At 38.3% G+C, this 27,856-nt stretch overlaps 1 protein-coding gene across 1 annotated transcript in view; it reads right to left on the reverse strand.

The window, feature by feature from the left end:
- LOC129725907 (sodium-dependent serotonin transporter) overlaps window positions 1-27,856 on the reverse strand; it is a 138,124-nt gene that overhangs the window by 50,432 nt on the left and 59,836 nt on the right. Inside the window, exons 2-3 of the mRNA XM_055682336.1 lie at window positions 21,480-21,866; window positions 20,831-21,424 (exon numbers count right to left, since the gene is read on the reverse strand). Coding sequence (XP_055538311.1) covers window positions 20,831-21,338 — 508 coding nt within the window. The 5' untranslated portion in view covers window positions 21,339-21,424; window positions 21,480-21,866. The remainder of the gene's footprint in view (window positions 1-20,830; window positions 21,425-21,479; window positions 21,867-27,856) is intronic.

A 27,856-nucleotide genomic window follows, 5' to 3' on the forward strand; every position in this document is an offset into this window, starting at 1 on the left:
AAGAATGGCAGTGTGTAGAGGGAAAAAGTAAGAGAATAAAAAACTTTTCACCAAGGATTGCTTGGTGGCCCGAGGGGTTACCTTTCCGGTCGAGCAAACCGAAGGCCTACTGTGGTTCTGTTTGCGGTGCACTATATAAATCTAAGCCTGTTTAAATAGACTGATTTATAGACGTTTCTATCCGTTTTTTTTACTGCTCAAGTGTTGAACGAAAAGCTCGACGCGTGGAAAATGGAGACTGGCTTGATTTGATGTACTCCCCGTCCCCTTTCAACTTATTGACGGGTGGGGTTTTTTGATATGACATTCTGATGACGGTGCCTACTTTGATTGCAGAATTATCAGCCTGCCTGCTGCGGGTGTGTGAGGGCAGATGAGAACAAAAAAAATCGATGCATCAAGTTTGGTTAATTACTCGGAACTCTTCAGTTGTTCCCGGGTGAATCAGCCGGGATGAGTGCGCTAATCTTGAAAATCCTCTCCCTGTCGTCCCAACGATTAAACGTATCGTTGCATCCGAATGCCCGCATATAAGCTGTTGGGTTGGATTTCGGATGGTAGCCACGATGGCTGGGATTGTATTCAATCCCGAGCTTCGAGAGGGCTGCTCCTTTCATCGTGCTCTGCCTGTGACATTATCTTTCATTCCAGCACTCGTGACTCGTTAACCCTTTAAGCGACAGTGTGTTTCGTGCAAAATGTCCAGCAGTACGGCGAGCAGACTCCCGGTGTTTAAATAAACATGAATTTAATTGCTTTGTTCGGTTGGTGAAAGTTTTGATGCGTGTGCAAGGGGGTGGCAGAATGAAATTCAAATTTCTTCGTTTGCGAAGTTTTTTGTCGGACGACGGCCATAACCAGCTTTTTACTATGGGTATTAAATTTACTATCCTATTTTGAAAAATCGAAATTTGCGAGAATGTTGAATATATATTTTTGAAGTTGCACGAATGGTGAGTTTTAAAGCTTATGATCTAACAACAAAGCAAAATTTTATTCATCAGAATTTTTCGGTAACATTGTTCTTTTTGACATGTATACTGTCGAAGTAGAGCAAAGTGATGATAACGAAACTCAATGAGAAATATGAGATGTGGAAGAAGGGAAAGTTCGTCAGCATAAGAAAGCAAATCCCAAGCAACGTCAAGCTCGAAAAAAAAATCGTTTTTCAAGCTTAATTCTGTGTACTATAATACCAGCCTTAGCACTCTTCTCACGTTATCCTCTCATCTTTTTTTACACCATTGAAAGAAATCCACCAATGACAGTTTCTAAATGGCTTATGATGAATTTTTTTCAGTGCGAATAAAAATCTGAAAAGGAGTAGTAGTAGTAGGTAGTTCCAGTGACGTAGCGTGACCGGGTGACACCCGAGGCGGAAAATTCGGGTGTCACCCCGCTCCACCCGAGTGTCACTCCCACCAGGTTTCAGCGAAATCATCTTGTTATCAAAAATTAACGGCGTAGTGACGCCTTCTCCATTCAAAATGGATGGCGGGATAGCGATCACGCCTTCTGTTTGGTATGGAGAAGGTGTCATTGTGCCGTGTGTATTTGGGCCTTTAGCACGCTCGTTTTCAATTGCACTCAATCTACCCATTTTGGAAAAATTGGTTGAAACTATACTGCCGTTCCAAGCATAGTTGTCCCATGTTCTATACAAACCTTATGCACGCTGGGACAACTATGCTTGAAACGGCAGTATACTCTTAGGAGCAAATATATATAATTTTCGAGGGTTTCACCTCGACCTCCGCCTAGTTGATAATTATTCTCACGGATGTCACCTTTGGCACCTATGAAATTTTTTCTCATGGGTGTCACCCCCTAGTAGCCGTAGCAATTATGTTTGGATGTTTTCCCGAAGTTTCTCAGAACAAAGTTGTTGGGTTCATCTACTTTCTACGAAACTATGCATAACTAGCCACCATTTCTGAGCATGAGCATGAGCATTCTCGACCGTACATATCGTAGTTGCACCTCCGTGATTGACCTGAGCTAGTGAAGTTGCACAGAGAACCACACAGATAGTTTTAGGGATGTTATAGCATCTTCAATGTACAACAATTCAGTAACTCTCACTTCAAAAAGATCAATAACGGCGCCGGCCACGCCCTTACAGTCGTTGGGGAAAAATAGGAAGAGGATTGTTAGTTCGACAAACGTTGTTATGAGACCGAGTTCACCTCTGCATCTCTACGGATGTCACAGGAAGGGTATTTGTGTTAGTATGATGGGATAGGAAAGATCAGGATGCGCCGTGGTAGGCAATACGATCAGATATTTTTAAATCCTAGCTTCGGCTGGACATATACTAAAATTGGAAATTGGAAATCCCGCGCGCGAAGAATAATTTTTTAAACCAAATAATGAATCGTCAGATACAAAAGCTAAGCGCGAATCAACGAGCTGATTTGCAGACACCGATTTTATGTCCTGTGAGAGTAAGCTACGCGATACGAATCTCTAGATCACCAGTCACAGTAAACCGAACTTAAGCGATTAATCACTATACTAAAAACAAAACCTATCTTTCTTTTTTTTTGTTATTTTAGAATCAATATTGTTGATATATTTAATAATAAAAAACAATACTGTGAACATTCAATATATATCGCGATAACGTTGTTTGAAGCGACCACTATACGGTATAAAGTTGCTATCTTCATCACATTTGACATGTGACTTATATTCGAATGCGAGTTGTGAAAAGTAAATTATTTTCAAACGCGCGTATTGTCTGGAACGTAATTCCGAGAAGGTCCGCGTTGTAAGCGAAGCAGATGAACTGGCTGGATTTCTTGAAGATCGTGCCCGTATGGTGAAGGCCGCACGTTCCATAACATCTTCAAGCGCAATGTTGAACAGGAGGCAGGAGGGACCGTCGCCTTGTCGAAGTCCCTTGCGTGTTTCAAACGGGCTTGATAACCAACCCAAAATCTTCGCACAGTACTGTACACCATCCATCGTGGTCTTGATCAGTCTTGTTAGTTTCGCAAGAAAACCATTTTCGTCCATAATTTTCCATAGCTCTACACGGTCGATAGTATCGTGGGCGGCCTTGAAATCGATGAATAAGTGGTGCGTGGGGACTTGATATTCGCGATACTTTTGGAGGCTCTGCCGCAGCGTGAAGATTTGGTAAGTTTTCTCTCGCCAATGGCGAGAAACGGATAAACATCATATGGGAGATCACTTGAGAATCGTTATTAGCATTCCAACTAATCACCCTTTTTGTATATTGGGCATAATACTTCCTCCACAGACTAACAGACAAGACACTTCGAACAAATTTTCCATAAAACCATCGTTTGGATGAAACCAGTACTTTACGATAGTAACACTATCACCATCTGGTGCTATGTTCGCGCTGCGTCTTGTATTCCAACATCAGCGCTAGCGTATGTGCATGTGTCAAATTGGGAACTACAAAATATGTATGAGATTTCATAACAGCGCCCCAGATGGAGTTATCGCGCGATGACTGTTATTCGATTGGAAATTTGAAATGATCGTTTTTTTTGTGGCGATGGAGCTGGGTTCCAGTGTTACGTCTGTTAGTCTGTGCTTCCTCCTTCCACACCTTCGGTAGCTGTACTGTATCCCAGATCCTGACTATCAGCTGATGGAGACATGAAGCCAACCTATCCTCTAGCTCCGCTGCGATGCCATCCTTTCCAGCTGATTTATTATTCCTGAGCTGCTTGATAGCATCCTTAACTTAACTTTTCGTGTGGGCCGGTATGTCTCTCTCATACGCTGTGCTGACGAAGTCACTGTGTTCTACCGTCTGGGTCCTCTGCCTCTGCGTCATTCAGGTGTCCACTAGTCGATCACCTCACGTTCATCCGTCAAGATTCCTCCATCTTTATCCCGACACATTTCAGCTCGAGGCATAAAGCCTGCGCAGGATGCTTTCAGTTTCTTAAAGAATCTACGTGTTTCTTAAAAACGATACAGCTGCTCCATTTCCTCACACTCCAGCTCTTCCAGACGGCGCTTTTTGTCCTTGAAAAGATAGGTCTGCTGTCTTCGTTTCTGTTTGTGCCTATGATACACCAACCAGTTGTGTCCATGTTTTCGCTCGCAGTCTGTTGTAATCGTATGACTCGTGGAAGTGTGAGATAAGAACTCGTGAGGACCAGAGCTAATATTGACACTCCTTCCGGGTTGTCAATTCACCATTTGAATCCTCGAAAATAACATATACATATATTTGTTTATCATCCAAACACACAACTGTGTAGAATATACAAAAAAATAGTTTCTACACAGACCGAATTATTGCCAAAAACTGTAAAAATATATAATATACAACAACATTATTGAACACTCTGTATGCATATGTTTTCTCCGAGCACAATTTGCCTGTCTCAATAAAAGGAAAAAAACAAATTGAGTTTTGATTTAGGGCTACTTGTTGCTATGTGGCACTGTTGTGCACTGCACACACATATCCACATTTTGATCTTAACATGTCTCACGGTTTCGATTTCCTAGAGAGTTGCACTTTCAAAAGCTTTGTCGTGGATATTTTGATGATCTCGAGAAAAAGGAAAATCGGCAAGCTAATTTCCCAGAATGGAATCCAATTAAGTTGCTTTGAAATGAGCTGGACCGTAAGGTGAAGAAGATGCAAGATGCGACCCGAAACGTTACCCGTATGTGGGAGTGCTTGGGTAAATATCCTAGATGAAACACCTTAAAAACTTATTTTGGTTAATTCCTCAATATACTGATAGCACTTGGAAAAAGAAAGTCGTGAGTCTCATGAAACTAACCCGCCTTTGTATGAAAGAAAATTATTTCACTTTTCGAGGTAAATTTTACAAACAAACAAAAGGAGCTCCAATGCTCTTTCTCCCAAGCTCCAATCCTCTTTCTCCCATCTTATGTGAGCTATTCATGGCAAACATAGAAAACAAATTCGAAACCAATAACCTTTTACCAATCCGGTGGTGGAGATATGTGGATTAAGGGTGTGCGAAACTGCCTTTTTTGGTGTCGAAACGAAACGAAACGAAATTACCCCTTAATTTTGGTTTCGCCAAATTAGTCGAAACGAAATCAAGGTGGATTTCGAGTTCTCGAGACGAAACGAAATTGGTCCTCAAAATTCGCGAAATGTCGAAAAATAAAATAAATGTTTCTGAAACATAGCATAACAATGATTTGAAACGTTGAAGCGTACGCTTACGATGTACCCTTCAGCAGTTGATCGCAAGGTGCTTACCTGGTCGACGAAGAGTAACGTAGGTGTTCAGATTTCGATAAACCGACAATGACGAGAAAATCGAAAATGTTAAAAACTAAAATCTTGATGCATCCATTTATACAGATTATATTGCAGGTGATAGCAGCGCGATAGATACAAATGATACAAAGGTCAAACTGGAAATGTCTTTGTAAATAATAATTTAATAAACTTCTGAACTGATTCTTTTGGTTTGAATGCCACTATGTTTAAAATAGTAATCCTTCTCTCATAGCAGTTTCTTCATTCAAAATCCAAGTTTTGTCCTAGAGCTCTACCTGGTATATTCGTCAAGTGCAAAGTCAGAATCACTTTTATGCTATAATCTTGTTTTTGACATTGTAAAATTTTGTGTCCCCTAAAACAAGAGTAACATTTCTCAGTTATGTGTTCAACGAGAGCCATGTACTTTTTATTCATTCATTGATAAAGTATACTTTTTTGGTATTACGTTTGAAATATTTTTGATAAGGTACCTAGCAATTTTGAAACCTATGCTGACTTTGAAGTCAGAGTGTTTTGAAACAATACTAAAAATTCAGGCAATTACAACTTTTTCTGCTTAACACATCGATCACTCTGTCTGCACACTATAAGGCATGATATCTGGTCAGCCTAGTGATAGCAATGAACTATCTGAAAAAACACATTTAAATACACTACGGTGTGCGAAGAGGAGTCCTCTAACACAGAGAAATCCGAAAAAACGTTTGAAAATTTTTACAAGTTGAGTAGCAGCGAACATTTGGCCTGTAAGATAGAGCTTCAGAGCTTTAGTTTTGACAGAAATTGCTATGCCCTCCTAAACGAAAGACAAAAAGTGACCTCTTTAACCTTGTGCGCTGCAAATATAACCACATTTTGAAGTACGTAAAAGATGCGTAAAATTTATTCGTACAAACAAATTACTAGATACCTTGTAGCGCATTTGGACGGCTTCATATTCCTCGAATATGACTTTAGTGATGACATGATTTTATGCTCTGCGTGAATAAAAAATACCTCCCGCATGATGTTACGGTTTTGTCTTTAAAAACAAAAATTACCGGCTGAGAGTTCATTCTTCTATGTCTGACTTAGTATACCAGATATCTGTTGAGATATATTTAATTTAATTTATAGTCGCAATGAGCACAAATCAAAATAATGTAATAATGTGCATCGAAAATTTGGTCCGAAATTTCGTAATCGTCGAAATTGGAAGTTTAATTTCGCGAAATTTTAGGCGGAATTTAGCGAAATTCAACGAAATTTTTTCAGCAATTTCGGGAAATTTCGAGTTTTACGAAATTATACGAAATCATTCGAAATCTCGCACAGCCTTAATGTGGATGATATTTTTTGTATTTTGAAAGAGACGCAACTTCACAGAAATATAAAATTTACGATTGAAAAGAAACAAAACAATAGTCTTCCCTTTCTAGATGTTGTTAGAAAGTCTAAGGACTTAGAAATTGAGATTTTTAGGAAGCCCACGAACACAAAACGGGTAATACCCACCACTTCTAGTCATTCCTTCCAGCATAAAATGGCATCCTTCCACCACATGATACATCGGATGGAAACCCTACCCCTCAGTAAAATAGCCAGGAAAAAGGAATTGGAATACATTTTCGAAGTTGCAAAGGTAAATGGTTATAATGAGAGCACCATTCAAGCCATTATAAACAAATAAAAGCGAATTCAATTCAGAGAATCTTTTACAACACTCACCCCAATTACAGAAGACCTGAAAAGAATAGCTGTGGAATATGATGGGGCCTTAACACGTCAACTTCACTCAAAACTCAAAAGATTTGGCATGGATATCGTCTAAACTAGTAGGAATACCCAACTCAAAACAATATTGGGCTCCACTAAGGATTCAATTGATGGATTAAATAAAGCAGGGGTTTATAGAGTTGCTTGTTGCCACTGCAACAAGGTTTATATTGGGCAAACCAAAAGAAACCTGGGAATCCGTTTTAAAAAGCATATGGTAGAAGTCACCAAAGCATGCAAAGTTTCTAAAAATGATCCACCACACCTTTTCAAATCAAAAGTGGCTGAACATATCTTTAATGAGGGACATCCACTAACTTCGGATAACATTCACCTGCTTCGCCCCGTTAATAATTTATGGAAATTGGCCGTATCTGAATGTTTAGAAATCTACAAACAACATCCATCCACACTGCTCAATAAAGACGTAAGTAATCATTTTTCATGGCTTTTCAAAATACTACCTAAAAACCCTAGATCCAGTACAGGACAAAAACAACCACAACATATGACTACCTAACTTCAATATAGGATTATTTTTTCGTCTACCTACTTCTACCTACACGCATATAAAAAGGGGTACTCATTTATGCTCTTCAACAGTCCACATAAGCTGATGGTTGCATGTAGCAGCCGAAATACGTATCTGCGGACGGTATTCGATTAAAGGGTATTCGATTTTTTGTAGTAGAATTAAATGGAAACATAACCTATTCTCAATATTCAATTCCATTCTACTAAGACGCTCAAAACGAAATTTATTTAACTTATTCAACGTATGCCCAGTAATTAAAGTAAATGCTGTCGTAATCTCGCAGACTGACGTAAGCGCCATTTTTTGAAGTAGAATACTTCTCTCAGGAAGTTCGGCTACATAGGGATGTGAAATGAAAATCTAAAACCGAAAAAAATGAAAAATATGTCCAATTTCAAATGCTAATAAATCGGTTAGTATTCGATGGATTTCCTTCGTTCTTGCAGCAATAGATTGGAAAATCTTCTAAGATTTCTCCCAAAATAAGATAATTGTAATTTTATTATTCACACTATTGTACTATTGAAAATAGTCAAGCCTTGTCAAAACGAGAAATTCGACCTCTGATTGGTCGTTATATTATTGCTTCCCAAGCACGGTCGACAGGATCATATACCTTGCAGTTGAAAACATGCTATTTGGCCTATATAAGAGCCTGTTTCAGCTGAAGCCGCTCATTATAGTTCTAGACAGCGACAACAGCAGTCGTCCTTCCTTAGCAGCAGCACTAGCCCTGTGGTTGGTCATCATGTCTCAGAAGCAGCGCGGTTTTTCTCAGCGTGTGTCGCCAGACAGCCATTATTCCCCCCGTGTTGGGGCAGCATGAAGATTGCCATCAGGAAATCCAATTTTGATCATCAAAATGCTTTTTTCAAGGCAAATAAACAAGTCATTGAAAGCTTTTGCTTTTTTCAAGGCAAATAAACAAGTCATTGAAAGTTAATATTTTTTGTCAACGCAAACAAGCATTCTGTGTTGCATCCTAGCAATTCAAATTTGTCGCACCCGTCTAATTTACTGAATGTGAAATAGCTTCCACAATTCCCCCAATGTTAGGGCAGCTCAAAGGTTGTAATTAGCAACCGATTTTGAACCGCAACATGCTTTCTTCAAGGCAAATAAAAAAATAATTGAAGGTTAATTATTTTCTGGCATCAACACAAGCAGACATTCTGTGCGGGATACAATCAAATTCTGTTGTAGTTGTCTAATTTTACTTTATTTAGTAAACCCCCCACTGTAGGGGCAGCGCAAAGGCTGCGATCAGCATAACCGACATTGAATAATTAACTGCCCTGTTAGTACGCATTCACAAAAGCAGTTAGTTCGACTATGCAGAGCTAATATGAAGTCGATTCAATCAATCAGCATAAACAGAATTTCGTCGTCTCCCAGCTGCCAAGTTGCAACATGATGCAACACGCAACAGCGAGCAAACGAAATCGCTTGATGTTACAAACCGGAATAAGATACGGGTTAAAACCGTTGCGTGTGTGAGAGCACCATCGGTGTTTATTCGCTGGATACAAAAATCAAATGCGAATTGTGGAATAATTCGTCTAAAGAACATAAGGAAATGGTAAACCTGAACTGAAACGCGTGGCCTATTACGTAGCACCCTTCGGCTATAAAAGAGTGTTTCTGGGAAAACTAGCTACATTCATTAGTCGGAAGGTGAACTGGATGGACCGTCCACAACGTTGACAGCAGTAACAGCAGATATCAGCACTCAGCAGTAACAGAGGATAGCACAAATCACTTGCCCTGTGGTTGGTCAGCACATCTCAGGCCTCTGCCAGGCTGAACGCCAACGCAAGCGATCGGGCGAGATTTTTCCGTACATCTTATGGAAAAGTTGGATCATTTTGTTTAGAAGTATATTACTGTCGGTAATATTACAGAGATGCGATTGCATTATATCCGATATGGAATTGAACAATTGTTCTTTTGAGAACAAATAAAACACTTAATTTGAAGAGTTAATAGCTTTGGGTACCAGTAGCAGTATGGTAACAGCCTCAGTGGTAGGTGCAGCCGGTACTTCCCTGAGGCCGATGTTAAGCCTGTATCAGACTAACCGTTGTAGCGGTCAACCGCTACCGTTCCGTTCTTTTTCGGCCAATCAGAACACAGCGGTCGACCGTCGCTTGTTGTTGTTGCAAAAAATAGAATTATTTCTATTTTTACCGCCAACCGTTCCCAACGGTTGGCGACTGCTGTCATTGTCATGGCGAAGGCAAACGTGCCTCTTCACACCTACACAAATTCACATTTAGAGACATGTCAAATAAAAATGTGTGCTTCTCTTTTTGGCACACACGACAGCCAGTCAAAACATTGATAGCACCGGCAACGCTGGTTGGCGATGTCAATTTTCGACCAACGCACACTGGCAAAAATGAACCCAAATCCCCACTAATTAAAAGCCGTTGGACTGGATACCTTAAATATAGCATTTCTTATGTATAATTGGCGAATAAATCGATAGGTGATATTTTCATTCTGTGCAGGGCACGGGAGAGAGTCTATATTTCCAAAAATACTCAAAAATAGGGTGAAAAGAGGCGAAAAAGACGATTCCCCGTGCCCTGTCCAAAATAAAACCATCGCCAATCAATTTGTTGACCAATTTTATATAAGAAATGCTATATTTAAGTTATCCAGCCCAGCCGTTGGGAACGGTTGGCGGCAAAAATAGAAATAATTCTATTTTTTGCAACAACAACAAGCGACGGTCGAACGCTGTGTTCTGACTGGTCGAAAAAGAACGGAACGGTAGCGGTTGACCGCTGCAACGGTTAGTCTGATACAGGCTTTATAAGGAGTAAATGGAAGCGGCACGGCGAAACAGTTCGGGTGTGCTTAGACGCGCGTCATTTTTCGTTGTTGATATTATTCCCCACATGAAACGACGCGCTTTCGTACAATAGCGGCGGTATTAGCGGTAGATGCATTTGCCAACACTTACTCCAGTGAAGCCGTGTCTAATGTTCATTGTGAAAACACCTTTCTATTGTGCTAGCGGTGCGCATTAGGCCTCTGCCAGGCTAAACGCGAAAAGCGGCGCGAACCGATTCGCCCGGCCGTAGGTTAATGTACAGCCGTAAGAAGAGCTGTGTAAAAGTATTCTACTTCAACCTTGCGGTCGTGGCTTTGCACACAACCCTCCTGTGATTTTTTTTCAAATATGGGGTTCTTATGCCAATTTGTTCGTTTTTCGGTTATTCGGCTTAGGGACGTTGCAATACCATTAAACATCGATACTTAGGATCGATACCTGTATCGAAAGCATGTACTGATATTCCGTTTGTATCGAGGCTAATGTATCAATACCGGATTGTATCGTTGTGCGATACCAGTTCATTCAATTAAACAATTTATATAGACCACTTTACAAGACGTTTCTGAACTCAATCTATGAATGAAATTTTGACAGAAAGCTCTGAACCGCTGACATAACGCACGTAAAAGCAACATCATTAACAGCAGAATACGCGACACCTGTCAGTTCGTAAAATGGTCTATAAATCTACTGAATCTAGAAACACAAGCTTCTGCAGAAACTTAGTCGAAAGTCGATTACGCTTTTCCTTAACCCTTTCCCGCTCACAAAGTTTATCATTAAAGTTTATAGCTTCACGAGAAAATTCAAGCTGAACACTTTGTAGACTAACTGAAATTACTGTCAACTGTAGTATTTTGAAGAAAAAGCCCAGTGATGCTCTGAGGCAGCATATAAAAGTCTATGGTACGATCGTAAGCACAACAAACTATTTTATGTCAAGATATGATGATTATAATTCTTGGTGCTCTAGAGTCACCATGAGCGGGAAAGGGTTAATAATTGATCCTGTTTTTGAAAAGAGCCGCTTGCATGGCTCTGTAGATTTCACCTTCGGATCTGCATGACCGTAGAAAAGGATCGTTCCCGTAGGTTAATCTATAGAAATTTCTGTTAAATTGGCATTACCGATGAGATGGCATGCATGCATACGATGCATCAAAATGGCACAGGAAACATCAAGTTTTCTGCTTCGTTCGTTCTTCTTTACAGGGTTGTTTTGAGTCTTTTCGACACTGAGAGGTGTGTATCGATATTGATGAAGTAACGCTGGTAAAACATCGATACCAAATATCCGAGTATCGGAAGCAGAAGGATCGATTCTGTATTAGTGTCGGTGGTACCGCAACGTCCCTAATTCGGCTATATCTTTCGGTATCTTTCTTTTAGTTGTAACTTATTCGTACGTTGCATAAAATCAAGAAAACGAATTGTCGAATGCACCATTTCAATACAAAAGTGATAAGTAACCCGTTCGTTTTTGAGCCGTACTGAAAAACTGATCAAATGGATGTACGTCATAATGGTATATCACGGCAGAATGGAGGTTATTTCGAGGAATTGAAAATTTTGCTTTTACTGAATAAAAATAAATACTTATTTCATATCAATTTGTTATCATTGCATCAGCCGTATAATAAAAAAAATTGAAAACAAAAAATTGAATTGTAGAATAATCGAAATTGCATAACTTCTTCAGATATCAGCAATGCAAACAACACCAATCCATTTTTTCACTCCGATCATACACAATAACCGAAGAATTTCACACTTTCTCACGTACGGTGACCCAAAAAATTGACTCCTTTCGAAATGTATAGTTTCCAAAAATATCTAACTGTTGCATGCTTGGTTTCGCTCTTTTGCTCTCATTAGGCTGTATTTTGTCAAGGAGGCAGAATTCGAACAAGTCATATATGAAGCACTTGTGGAGATACTTTATCTCTACAATTTGTCCGAACATTGTATTGTTGTAATTGCCATAGGTACAGAGTAAAAATTAGGCCAAGCTTGTAAAACCGGAAGAGCTGCTCTTTTGGTACCTACGAAAATAAAACAACTCTGGCTATGGAACTATAGCAATTTCAACATTACAATGTTCAGACAAATTGTGTCTCTACAAGTGCTTCATATATAACTTGTAGAATTCTGCTTCCGTGACCAAATTTAGCCTAATAAGCATTCAAAGAGCAAAAGAACGAAACCAAGCATGATGTGTTGAGCCGTTTAACCGATTTTGAATCTTTTGACATTAAATTAAAGGTAATTCATGAGCCTTTCAAGAAAAAATTGAAACTTTAAGTAACAATAATCTTGCGAACATTTTGATACGAACTTTTTTTCACTATTTTGGAGGGGTTTAATTACAAAAGACTCTACTGTTTGGTATTGCTTATTTTGGATTCCTCAGGAAATTTTACATAAAATTTAAACTTTTCACTTGTTTTATTTTGGAGATAGAATTGTTTAAACTCTATTATCCAGCATTACCACCATACGTCTCCCTTGAAAAAAGCTACTGCAATATCAAACGATAGCATACAGCCTCGTATTGCAAAACGTGTATCCAAAATTCTCTTGAGCGCCGCGAAGCACTTTGTGTTAAGCAAAATGGGCCACGGAGCCAAACCAATTGGGAATCACAGGTATATAATTATACTGCATTTCAGTAGTTTTTTTTTTAATGGAGACGCATGGTGTATGTGGTGGTTAACATAAATTCAAACAAAACAGTATTTCATGAAAATTTGATTGTTTATGATAAATTTCCAGAGGTATTCAAAAAAAAATTAGCAATACGGTCTTCTGTATCTCGAACCCTCCAAAACATCATAATTTTTGCATAATTATTACATTTATTACAGATATTTTCTTTTCTACCTTCAACTTGATGTCGAAAGATTCAAAATCGGTTTAACGGCTCAAAAGATACAAACTTTTGATAATTGAAATTTAAAAAAAAGTCGTTTTTTTGACCGTTCTATTTCAGAAAGTGTCATCGTTATAGCCAAACAAAAAATGCTCGTCTAAAAATTCTCTATAATTATAAATTACATATTTCTTCAGTACATTTTTTAATTATCAACCCCAAATTTTCTGCTCGAAATAAAAAAATAGCTTGACTCGCATTATATTCAATAAAATAAGAAAAATAAAAAATCAATTATAGCGATTTTGACTACGGTCGGAGCAAAAAATCGGATGAAAATTTTTTGCATAGAATTATTGTTATACAATCGAAATTAAAGATCCTATTCCCTTCCAATCTGCTCCTGAACCATAAGCCCTTAATTTGCTGAACAAATTTGCTTAAGACCGCAACTTTTAAGCGGTTGAATTCACGAGCTAAAGTGAGTGGAAAATACAGTACACTTCATGCTCACCATTCGCCAATTAAAAACTCTCGACCTTCTGAACAACTTTCCTGATATCGCAGCTTTCTGAGTGGTTGGATTAATGAGATGAATTTATTTCAAAATACCTTAAACGCCATGCATATCATCCTTCACTGAAATCCATAACTTTTTCAGTGGTTGTATTCACGAGCCAAATAATATTCAAAATAATCGAAACTTTATACACTCTAGCGGTTAAATTTCAAGACAAACTGTACACCAAATAAAAGCTCTTGATCCTCTCAACAACTTTGGAAAAGACGCCACTTACTAAGCTGCCTATAATCGCATATCAGTCCCATATGTATTTTCATCATTTTTGAGTTAAATATCAGATTCCATCTATTTCTTGCGTTACTATCGATAAAGAATACAAAAATGTTGGTTTGGTTCCAAAAAGTCAGAAAAAAGGTGAGGTCAAATTATCCAATCTTAAAACAAATCGCATATCAGTCCCGCCAAATCTTTTTCCTGAGTATGGACATTTTTTTTTCTTCAATCCATCAATCCATGTCAATAATGTTTGGTGATGTTTCTCACGCTGTTTATTGTTAAAAACATTATTGAATACAAGGTTGTTTCAAAGAAATTCCACACAAAAGTTAATTTTAAATAGACACTGAAACTGCAACTTCTTTTAGTAGCTCGTCCTAGAAAGGCTTCGTGGCTTTCAAGGCTCAATAGTCTTGAGCAATGCTTCTTTCTGTGAGGTGTCAATTCCGATTTAAACGTTTTTAGATATTTAGCGTTCAGACTATATCCTTAGATTTTGCTATTTTTTCGACAACGGCCCAAAGTAGAGGTAAGTAATGGTAATGGTTAGTAAATTAACATAAATATGTGCCCATTATTACTTGAGAAAAATACTATATCTTCTAAGCAGAGCGATTGTGAGCGAGACTGTTATACGATTATTTTGCTACTCGATGGTTTAAATAATCGCATATCAGTCTCTACTTTATTTTTCATTGGAATTTTCACGAAAAATGCGTTTTTCTGATAAAGAATATTATAAATATCTAGTTCATCATATTATGCCGAAAACATAGGAACAAACCCCCTCAAACAGGTGAAATACCCAAAACAAGAAAAATATCTTCAATATCGCTGTTTTCTCAAATCGATGATTTTTCAGATGGGACTGGTACGCGATTATAGGCAATAAGTATCTAAGTCAAATTTTAACAAGTTTAGTATTGAAAAAATATTCCAATCTTGGGCAGTATTTTACCTGTCGATTAGGACATTGGTTTTTGAAATCCTTCTAGGGTTTTAAAACCAATCAAAAAATCCGTCCAGTGATCTAAAAAGCGACAAAAAAATACCCTGAGCTCAAACTGGAAAAAATTAAATATAGCTTTTTAATCTTAGAAGTGCGAAGTTTTTCCGTAAGCAAGTGAGGAAAAGACTTACCCAGCGAGTAAATGGGGCCTTTTGAAGCCCTTCCAAGACGGCTAGAAGCATTAAAATTCACATGTACGGTTGAAAAGTTATTATATTTCTTTTCTTCAGTTTGAGCTTCAGGATAATTTTTTCCCTTTTGTGCACCAGTGTAATAATAATATAATAATTTTCAACATCCATTTACATACATAAAAACTTCGATTGAAAATATTCCTTCTTATTTTCTTTTCGGTGTTATTTATTCTAGACTTTATCTATGCATTTCAAAAATAAAACGTGATCTTTTTCAACGAAATGAATGAAATTTTACCAAACAGAATAATAATTCTTGTTTTACTTTTCAGCTCAACTTGGATAAATTTTGGTTCGACGTTTCTCTAGTTCACTATCGAAACTGTTTACACCTTAAAGCATGTAGTCGTATTAAAACTAGAATTGTAGCTTTGCCTATCAAAAGCCTATATTCTGATGAGAATGAAATTTTTTTACGAGAAGAATTATTCAACTTCATTTTATAAATTTAATTATCTTAAAAAAGAGGGTTCGTTTGACAACTCTTAAGTAGCATTTTTACTTGCGTTCAGCTCTCACAGTTTGTCCGAGAAATGAGTATGATTTTGCCTCGAAGCGTGTTTCATTGATTTCTGAGGGGGTGCTGCCGAGTTTACACGAAATGATGCGTCAATTGTGTGGAAACCATGTGGTTAAATATTTCCTAACTGAATCTGGTACAACATATTTTCGCGGAGTTATTTTTGTATCAATCAATCATTTATCAATCTTTTTTCAAAACTAAAAATTCATTTGGTTGAACCCCCTCTTACCAAAACAAAAACCCTGCCCACGGCCACGGCTCCCACACGAACACTTAAGCCCGACTCAACTCCAGTAGGCCAGATCGATTGAAGTTTCACTTCAATTATCAAGGACATCCAACTAAGTCAGGATATCTGATCTAATTTAGAACACCCGTTCCCGGCTCATGAGATTCAGAGGGGCGGGTTGGGGATGTAGATGAACACTCCCGAACGGATTCGTTCTTGTGACACATAAATTTTAATTCAATTTTTCACCATCTCAATCCGGGCAATCAATACAGGGCAAAGTGGAGCTTCAATCACCGGCGTTTGGATGAACTTTTTGGAACGTCTTACGAGATGACTCACTTTTGTGTGAAACTGTCGTGGGAGCAGTAGGCGATGCTCCGAACACTCCAATGACATGCCGAAATTCGGTTCCTCACCGTACTACCACCATCATTTGATAGGCAACGATGACGAAGGGCAAAAACCAGTTCCCGGCTGCTCCACTAGCTGCCGTATTGGCTGCGTCAACGATAAACACACAGCACAAATTGTCTATTCATAAACAATTTAAAGTTATTATCCTGGCAGTCTGACAGAGTCTTGAGACCGAGACCTCTTGCAGTAGCTTGCAGAACCCCAAGCGCCATAGCGTCGACCGGGGGCGATGAAGGAGTTTGGCCTGATTTTTGGTTTCCTGTTGCATCCCCGGTTAACTTTCTCTTCCCAGCGCGTCGAAGCCAGTAGGCCATGAGCGTGAAATAAACCATTTATCATGTCGTTTTAGCAAACGTGCCTCGCAAGCGGTAACCGATGTTAATTTTCGAGTGTTAATATAAAGCTTGTGACAAATTGATTGTAAAATTGGTTCGTAATGCAATTTTACTTTGCAAAGAATCCTTACAAATGCTATCGCTCCCTCGACGGCGAACTAGCAATCCCTTCCGGTTTTGAAGCATTTAGCTAAATCAAACGTCCTTCAGGGTCCCCGGATTCACTGATTCCCTTTTTCCGGTTCACTTCCCAATCGAAGCGAAGCAAAAAAAAAAACGAACACTAAAGCTAACCTGAACTGCTTACTTTCGGGGAACTTTTTCGGTTGCGAGATTCATCGCCCAATCGAAGCAAGCTTCGCAGAATATATTAGAACGTGTTTTATTACCTTTTTGATACTTTTTTTCGCTCTTTCTACAAACGATCGTCTTTTCTTCGCGTCTTTTCCTACATTTTTTCGAACTGACTGACGACGGAGTCAGCAGCTCTAGTGTCTAGTGTTTACCTTCGGTATCAGTTTGGCGCCACCACACCGTTCAGAACACCCCCATACCCTCCACCTGACTTCTTGCCTGCGAAGGTTTTACGATCTGTCGTGTTCTGCACCGAGATGCGGCTTATTTGAATTCGCCTTCTTAGTTTTACCGTTTCCATCAATTCAATGCGCCGCTGGAATCGAGGAGGAGAAGGGACTAGCCGATTCTACTAAGGACGCGTTTCGCCGTCGATGTTGAATTCCGCGGTGGCTGCCCGGGTTCGGGTGGTAAATCATCCCGTAATGAGTGCTTTCTACTTCCTTTCCATTTTCCCTATGGTCGTGTCCCCGTTCGGGTGGAAAGCGCAGACACTTGTGCTGGCTGCGTAACTGGAAACGGAATTGAAAAGATGTTTCCCATCGGTTGCCGAACGTGGACAACACGAACGGCGGAGGTGTGCTGTGCAACAAGTCAAGCCGTGAAAAATAAAAAACTTTACCGATTACGAACGCGACCGGAAGTATAGGGGCGACGAGACGAGAGGGGGGGGGGAGTGTGAGGCATTCGAACAGAGAAAAAAACACAGAATGTCACGTTCGTAATTCGTCAGCACCAAGGTTTGTCACTGAGCGATTTAATTAGACTAATCAAACTGTTTCGCGTCCTGTTTGGTTTGCGGGGTGGGAAAGGGAAGAAACCTGCCACGTTGAAGTATCAATTCTAACGAAACGGTTGAAGATGTCTTATTATAATTTCTCTTTTGTAGCTCTCGAATAGCTCTAGCAGTTATTTTAGTAAGATTATCACTGGTTTGTCTTTTTCATCACTTTACAATCCAAGACAAGACAAGAATAATTGACACTCCGTAGGCTGAACAAAGAAACCGTTGGTTGCTATGATTGGCAGTTTAGCAGTTTCAACGAAAAATGTGTGCTTTAGTGTCCAGTGAAATTTTATTGATGATTTTCAGAACTACGCAACTTCAGCAGCAAATATACAATAAATTATAATAAATTATATAAATTATTAAAAATGAACAGTAGAAAAGCAGAAAAAACTAGGATTCGGAGAGATGAACTAAGCTGTGTTTTTATAAAAGTAAAATATTACCAAGAAGATTGAATAAAAAAAATTAAAGTTACTAGCACGTTCGTAACAATGAAACTGTTGAAAATTCGCTGAAAAAAAACTCAACCGCAACCTCAACGCCAATCTGATTGGAGCGGGTAAATTTGAAAAAAGTCTTGCAACTTTAACAGTAATCACACAGCTGCCTATGATCTCTTTTTATCCCCGAACCGGAAGAATTATATTTGCGGATAGTCCACATCGCACAGTGGTCCAATAAGGCAAAAAGTGGAACTTAATTCCATAGCGCCTTTCACCTTCATCTTAGCTTAAAAGTGTCTTCGGAACAATTATTTGTATGAATGACCCGCATAATCGCAAATTGTCAAAAAATATGAAAAATTTACTAAACCAAAAATAAAAAAAAAACTTTTGTGTGTTAAGAGATAGAAAAATAGTTTATTCAGCAAAGTTGTAGAAAATTCAAAAATATGAAACTTTGTTGAACAAATGAAAATCCCATTTTTTCCGGTACAAAGTTACAAAGTGTGTTACATGGAAGTTACTTAAAAGTCAGTTTTTTGTACTTAACTTCTGTTAGTTGCATTTTACACGGAAGTATTGTTCGGAGGAATTGTTAGGACACACAAAACACACATTTGTGTCAAAAACCATATATCTCCAGGATTTTTCCTTATAAAGTTATATCATATTTTAGCTTAATTGTTCGATAATTTCAAGAACGTATAGGTTAAAAAGGGGCAGGTAGAATATTGATGTCAATACTTTACCTTAAAGTTATGCTGAAGTACTTTAAACTCCTGTAGGTTCCATTTGTCACAATTTACTCATATAAGAGTACGGCGAGCATATGTTACAGTAGGTTTTCATATATCAAAAATACTAACTTTGTTGTGTTAAGAGATAGAGGAATGGTTTATTCGGCAAAGTTTTATAACGTGAAAAAATATGAAACTTTGCTGAACAAACAAAATTGCTATCTTTCTTGGGTACAGAGTTACAGAGTATATTCTATAAAAGTTACCCAAAAGTTAGTTTTTTGTACTTAACTTTTGTTTTACAAGAAAGCTTTGTTTTTAAGATGCATTTGGGCATACAAAACACACGTTTTTGTTGAAGGCCACACATCTCCAGAACTTATCCTTACAAAGTTGTAGCACATTTCAGCATTTTTTTTCGATAACTTTAACAACGTATAGAATAAAGATTAGGTGAATGGGACGGATGGAACTTATAACAGTTTTGATCACACGAGCGGAACTTTGAGAAAAAGTATTGACATCATGATTCTGCTTGCCCCTTTTTACTTTATACGTCCTTAAGGTTATCGAAGAAATAAACTAAATCATGCTATAACTTTGTAAGGAAAAGTCCTGGAGATGTGTGGCCTTCAACAAAAACGTGTGTTTTGTATGTCCAAATGCTTCTCTACAGTAACATTTTCTTGTAAAATGTAACTAACAAAAGTTAAATGCAAAAAATTAACTTTTAAGTAACTTCTACAGAAAATTCTCTGTAACTCTGTACCGAAAAAAGATAGGATTTTCATTTTTTCAGCAAAGTTTTATATTTTCTCATGTTCTAAAACATTGCCGAATAAATTATTCCTCTATCTCTGAACACAAAAAAGTTACTATTTTTGATACATAAAAACCTACTGCAACATATGCTCGCCGTACTCTAATATGGATGAATAAGGACAAATCGAACCTAAAGGAGTTTATAGTACTTCAGCTTAAATTCAAGGAAAGGTATTGACATCATGATTCCACTTGCCCCTTTTTAACCTATACGTTGTTCAAGTTATAAGTTATAAAAATAAGTTAAAATGTGATATAACTTTGTAAGGAAAAATCCTGGAGATTCATTTTCCTTGGCAAAAATGTGTGTTTTGTGTGTCCTAACAATTCCTCCGAACAACACTTCCGTGTAAAATGCAACTAACAGAAGTTAAGTACAAAAAACTGACTTTTAAGTAACTTCCATGTAATATACTTTACAACTGTGTACCGAAAAAAGATAGGATTTTCATTTGTTCAACAAAATTTCATATTTTTGAGTTTTCTACAACTTTGCTGAATAAACTATTCTTCTATCTCTTGACACAAAAAAGTTATTTTTTTTTATTTTTAGTATAGTAAACTTTTCATATTTTTTGAAAATTTGCGATTATGCGGATCATTCATGCAAACAGTTGTTCCGAAGACACTTCAAGCTAGGATGAAGGTGAAACGCGCTATGGAATAAAGTTCCACTTTTTGCCTTTCTGGACCACTGTGCATCGTCATAAAGTGATGGAAAACCGCTACCTCCGGAAGAAAATGATAGACGCAAGTGAAAATCGTCCAGAGCTAAAGATGCTACGATTGAGCGATTCCACTAGGAACTATTCATTTCAGTAAATGATTGCAGCATCGCCGTCCCAAAGGAGAAATCCATATTGGAGAAAAGAGGAAAAAACCGACTTCAATAGTTTCGATTTTTCAATCTTACTTACCCTTCAAAGCGGGGCAAATCCGCTTCCAAATCGTCAGGCAGCCGCAGCGATGAAACTGCCCCAGGGCCAGCTCCATGTAGAACAGCGGCAGCCCCCCGAACAGCAGCATAATGCAGTAGGGTATGAGGAAAGCTCCACCCCCGTTCTGGTAGCAAATGTATGGAAAGCGCCAAACATTACCCAAATCCACCGCAAACCCGATGACGGCTAGCAGGAACTCCGTCTTCTGGCTCCAGGTTTCCCGCCGGCGTTCCCCCGTCAGAGCCACCACCAACGTTCGCTCCTTACCGCCGCCACTGGGACGATTGGTGCCCTTCGGATTGAGAGCTGTCGTTTCCTGGGCTCGATCGTTTCCGGTTGCACCTAAGTCCGGATCCGTACCGTCGTCTCCTCCCGGATCCGGCCCGCCATCACCCGTCACATCCCCATTCGAGTGCCAAGATTCGCGCTTTTTGCAGTTACTCTGATCGTAGGTGGCGTTTGTCGCTTTGCTCGTATCATTCGTCATTTTCTTCTTCGCCGACCGGATCGATTGGCACCGGAGTCGGCATGCAACACGTGATCCCCCTGCTGGCCTACTGCGTTGACTGTAGACTGCGTGGAATTAAAAGTTTTTCAACTTATTCCAACGGCCAATCGATGCGCTTACCTGTGGCGGTTGCCCTCTAAAGTTGGAGAGGAGACAAAAAACCCGTTGGCCTGCTATGACTGGTTACATCCGGGCCGCTCAAGCAAAAAGAGACCGGAGACAAATTACGGACGAAAAAGAAAAACCACCCTGTTCCGTCTTGTTCAGTCTGTCTAGCTTCTACAACTTCTCCAGGTTCGGTGTTCTGGCGATTCTTTACCCGCAAGCACGCAGCTGCTGCTGCTGCTGCTTCGTTGTATTCCGTGTCCACGAGATGACGGGGATGGCCACCGCAGACCACTTCAAGATTCTAATCTCGTGTGCTATTATGCGCGGTGTTCTCATTATTGCCTCCTGACCACAATGGTTTCATCATTGCGAATGAACAACCGACAAGCGCTGTGACATCTGTGGGAGAGAGGGGGAAAAGTTGAAAGGAAAAGTTAGTGAAATCTAAAATCTGTGCGGTGAAAGTTGAGCCAAGAAGGCAACCGCGAAAAAAAAAACAACTGAGGAAATATATTTTTTTATTTTCTATTGCGGGAATTGTTTCCCCAAACATCAACCCATGAATGGTTTTATGGGATTTTTTTTGGTCCGATTGTCACTAATGACATCGTCATCTCCGTTTACTTTTTTTTCTTATTTTCTTCGGACACCGGAGTTGAAATGTCAAAGGAAAACAGAGACAATCGTGCGTTCGGATGGAAAATTATTTGTCTGTTTGTGTTTACGCACCCATAAAACGACCGGGATGGAAGATGAAACTGTCCCGCACCCAACAAGCCAGAAAAAAGTGAAAGTTATCTTTCAAACACAACCACAAAGCAAAGATTACCGAAGACTTTGGGCCGGTTGGTGGAGTTCATAGTTCCTGGAAGTTAGTTCTGTTGCTTTCGCTGGAGACGCTCGGTAGCTCAGGGGACACAATCAAAGCATTCGTTATCCGAATCAATCTGGCTGGAAACCAACATTTGTTTCCTCGTTCAAAATCAACGGTTGCTTTGCCCGTATATGATGGCAATACTGCCGCTGCTGGTGGCACAGTTATCATTTCACTTTGTAAACAGACTACGAAAAAATCTCCTTTCAACCCATCCAAGCAATCACGGAAATAACATCTGTTGCAAAACCACCCTGAATAAACACAGTGCAACAGGTACCTACCGCACAGGAGCCGACGAAGTAAATCGTTTCCGTTTGAAGCGTTTCCGTTGAAACCGAGCGGGCTTTCGCTGAGCTGAGAGGGTGGAATGATACACAACATGATAGGAGTCTGTGATTCCAGCTAAGTGAGCTTGCTGAAGCAAATCAAGATAATCGTCAGTCTTTTTTCGACATTGCTAGCTTGAGCTATGTTTAGAACTCCGGAGAAGTGGAAATATCATATCAGTTTCGCTAAAACTCAAACTGTAAAAATTTCGATTTGTTCTAAAGTGCGCTGCATAGTAAAAACCTGAATTAATCCACCTAGCAGTGCAGAAACCTTCGTTATACTAACTATTACTACATATAAATTTGTTATGCCAGTAAACCATAAATCGTTTAAAATTAAATTCAAGAGATAGTTTTCCAGAGGGTGAACCAAATAACATTACTGAATCAAATCTCAATCAGGTTCTAACATACATTCTCAATACCACAGCGGCTTTGTTTTCAAAAATCGCGAAACCCAGAAAAGAACATAATGATTATAGATTATGGATTAGCATCGAATATATCCTACGGGTTGCAGCAAAGTCCTACAAACTTGCTCTTAAGAAATTATAGTTCAGAACTAGGGGAGAATTACCAGTTATGGCAATACCTAAGAAATGTACCAGTTATGGCCTATGGAGTTTAAATGGTGTATTGCCATAACTGGTACCATTGCGCTGATGCGATATAACCATAACTGGTGCACTTGCCATAGCTGGCTCACTTACCCTATACAGCGCGTTAAATGCTTTGTTACCATAGAAAAGTTGCTTAAATCATACGTATTTCAAGAAATCAACAAAAAATTTGATAAAATTTGTGAAGATCAAGTGCTAGAAGATTTCATTAAAACTCCTATAACTGCTGTTGAAATGTCATGCTGTTAAGAGTTGTTAAATTAATTCTCTTCCAAAAGCATTTTTTTTCAAAATTTAAGTTTTACGCAAGACTTAAGAATTTTGACTGTTTAAAGTGTACTCGGGAACGTAACTTCTGTTGGAGACCTAGGCTGTATGGTAAAATCTGAAACACTTTCAGAGCTTTATAAAACTTGCTGCCAAAACGAGGATCACTGACCTTTAAATAAATTTAAAATAAATTTTGAAAACAATATTTATATTATACAAAAGCGAAGTGTATCAAGTAAACGAGAACCGGACTTAAATAAGCTTGCAGTTTCCTCTGAAATCTATTGAATATTGTTAGTAAAAACCTATTAAAAATAAAAGGTTCATTTATTTGCACCAGTTAGAACGAATTAACGAAAAAAAATTTCTCAGTATGATTTTCAAAAGGGTTTGCAGCTTCCATTTGCACTTGTAAACACTTAAATCGAAGAATGCATTCTGTGAAAAGAGGGATTTTTTACATATAAACATATACACATATAAACAACATATTTACAGATACTAACGTACATACACACATACACATGTATATAGGCAATGGCCTCAACAATTGGCCCTCAACAGATTTATTTTGTGTTTAAAGTTAAATGCCCTGTGTTAAAAAATACTCTATGATCAATATCTCAGAATCTAAGCCAATGATCAAAAATCGATTCGGTAGCATTCTAGCGTTCATTTGCATATTATTTCAGTAGCTTTCATTTGCATATAATATCATCAAAATCGTATAGACCGTTCCGATAATTATAAATACACTTACGATCAACCGTCATTACAAATAACGTGCAGTATTCAACCAAACGTTGGCTGCGTCCTGTTGTTTACATCCAAAAGAAACAGATGCTGTCATTTTTTCTAACATTTAGTGTGAAATTTTGAGAATGCGTGGCCTTTCTCCCGAGCAAAGAAAGCGAATTGTGCACAAATGGGGCACCGTGAGTGGTCTTTCTATAAGAAAATTAGCCATAGAAGAAGGAATAAGTGTCGGAGCAGTTCAAACCGCATTGCGGAAGTATTGTGAAGAGTGCACATTTACTGATGCCCTAAGACGTGGTAGAAAACCCGGGCCTGTTGATCCCACAATGGACAAAAAGGTTAAGGAATACTACAAGCTGCATCCTTCAGTATCAGTACGAGATGTGGCGAGAAAGCTTGGAACCTCGGCGAGTAACGTTATGCGTGCCAAGGGAAGAATGGGTCTGCAGACCCGTCGGAAGCAGAAGCAACTAAAACGAAATCCAAAACAAGCTGAATCTGTGAAACCGAGAGCTCGGAAGCTTTATGACAAACTTCTGACCAAAAAAATGGGGTGTGTTATCATGGATGACGAAACCTACATAAAACTGGACTATAATACTCTGCCAGGACCGAAATTTTATACATCACCGAAGGGAAAGGATGTCCCTGGAAAAAATTCGGCAAGAAGGTAATGGTTTGGCAGGCCATTTGTGAATGTGGGAAAATATCTCGTCCATTCATTACGAATGACACAATGAATGGTAAAATTTACGTGAAAGAGTGTTTGCAGAAAAAGTTGTTATCCATGGTTAAGCAGCATAACAACCCTCCAATATTTTGGCCCGATCTTGCTTCCTGCCATTACTCTGCACTAGGATGGTATAGAACAAATATTGTCACATGTGTCCCAAAGGAGATGAATCCTCCAAACTGCCCTGAAATGCGCCCTATTGAAACTTTTTGGGCTTTGACCAAGGCAAAGCTGAGGAAGTATGTCAAACCAGCGGACAAAGTTGAAAAATTTAAAAAAGATTGGCTTAAAGTGGTAAAAATGGTCGGAGAACACACTGTGCAAAAGCTTATGAGTAGTGTTAAGAGAAAAGTTAGAGAACTCGCGTATCCTACGAAAAATAATCCCAACTTGAATTGCAACTGGAAAGAAAACACTTATTATCTATATTTCAGAATAAAATGACCCGAAAAATCCTGTATTTTTTGTTTCATTCAAGAAAGAAGATATAGAAGATATAGCGTTCTATAAGAAAGGTGCGTTAGTATTTTGCGGCACATACGTCTGTATGTCTGTAAGTAACACACATACACACACATACACACATACACACGAACAGACATTGCTCAGTTCGTCGAACTGAGTCGAATGGTATATGACACTCGGCCCTCTGGTCTTCAGATCTATTTTGCGTTTTTCGACCGATTTTATAACCTTTGTTAAGTATAACAAAGGTAAAACGCAACAACTAGCGAATAAAGGGAGTTTGAAAATATAATTTTTAATGCCATAACTAGAAATGAATGTCATTGACAACATTAGGGTTTCTAAATCCACTCAGCGTTCAGAGTCTAAACATAGACCCGCCTTGATTCAGAAATTGGAATGTTTATTTTTGCTGTTCAGAAATAAAAATTCAAAGTTCGAGAGCATAGTTAAGAGACAGAGATTTTCAGATTAGAACGCGTATGTCAGATCTCAACAATTCGGTACAAATAAGAATTCAGCAGAACCGTGGAATGAGGTGAAATTGATCAGTGGGGTGAAATTGATCACCTGAAAATTCATGATAAAAAATACTAATCAAAAGATATTGCTCTTACAACACTAGGCAATGTTAACGTGTCCTCAAACGCAACTTTTGCATGATTCACATACCTGTCAAAGTTAACCCTTGCATGTCCGGTGCATTTTTTATATTTACGAAAAATTCTTCTAACTCAGTCAAAACTCAACCAAATTTGATCGAACAAGTTTCCAAATAACAAAAAATAGTATTGAATTTAGTAATCTTAGTTGCGCGTTAATTACGTTAAGTCTGGAGAAGTGAGAAAAGTTTGATAAAAGCTCAAAAAATGTAATTTTCAACAATGATCATTCCATACCAATGAAGAAATACTGATGAATTCGCAGGAAACCACAAAGATTTTAATTTCAGAGCTTGTTTTTGAGCTTTTGCAACAAACCGAATTGAAACCGGTCTAACGACGATCAAATACAAGCAAATGTAGCAACAAGCAGCTCGTGAACCAAAATAAACAAATTTTAACCTGAAATATCGTTATTTTCGTTTCCAAACTAGCAGTAAATGATATTTTTCAGTACAGAAATCATCATTTATCTTTAGAATATCGAAAAAAAGCACACTGCCAAAAGAATGTGTGGATTTCAATGGTGATCAATTTCACCCCAATTCACCTCATAGTACCTTATGGAATTATCGAATTTATTTCATGAAGGAGACGATAGAAGTTTTACCAATAGCCATGAAGGTTTACTGGAGTACATACCAGTACTATATATAAACCGCATTTTTCGTTACTATGGGCAACTTTACAGAATAACGAATGATTTTGGGTATTAAATTAGAAAATTGGCGTTTGGGACATTTTTGCGATTCAGCGAATCTTAAAAGATATTTATGTAAAAAGTATCTCTAAAGTTGATGAGCATGTTTCCCTATTACATCAATGTGATTAGTCGAAAAAAAACATAAAGTTTTGATTTTTGTCCCATCATACCATTCACTCAACGCACTGTGAGGCGTAATTAGGCCTTCTCCATACAAAATAGGAGACATGATCGCCATCACGCGAGCGAATTTCTTTCGCATCAAAAATAGATTTTTTCCACATTTCAAGCAGATTTTCCGGCTTTTCGAGCAATTGCAGACATGTTTCTAAATCATCTGGCATCTCTGCAATAACGGCGCCGGCTACGTCCTTACAGTCAGTTGGGAATATCGTCGGTTTCGTGCAAACCGGCACAACTCAAAATTTTTCCATTTCGAAATTTTGATGTCAAACGATGCTAAATATGGTTCAGTTTTATTTCACGAAAACTTGCTTCAAAGTTCACAAAAAAATCTTGAGTTATAAACTGATGTATCTTTGGAATTCAAATCAAAAACATGCTCCAGATGGTAAAAAAATGATTTTAACTTACTTATACTGCCTATAATCGCATATCAGTCCCATCTTCATTTTCATCGAGTTCAGAAAACAGCGCGTAAAGGTATTTTTCTTGCTTAAATTATTTCAGCTGTTGAGCGTGGTTTATTCCCATATTTTCGACATAATATATTGAGATAGACATTTACCATAAATTCTCTATAAAAACGACAAGAATGCAGGTGGGACTGGTATGCGATTATAGGCAGTATAGTTTTCGTGGGTGTGATTAAACTAATTTTAAACGCTATTTTTTCAAGTGATTTGACCATGATTTAATTGGATTAACGTAACGTAATACGTAATATAGATATGATCATGTACATATCATGTGAGATTAATAATAATGAAATATAAAATAAAATAAGAAGTTTT

The sequence above is a fragment of the Wyeomyia smithii genome, chromosome 2 (genome assembly GCF_029784165.1).
Source record: "Wyeomyia smithii strain HCP4-BCI-WySm-NY-G18 chromosome 2, ASM2978416v1, whole genome shotgun sequence".
NCBI classification, from domain to species: Eukaryota; Metazoa; Arthropoda; class Insecta; order Diptera; family Culicidae; genus Wyeomyia; species Wyeomyia smithii.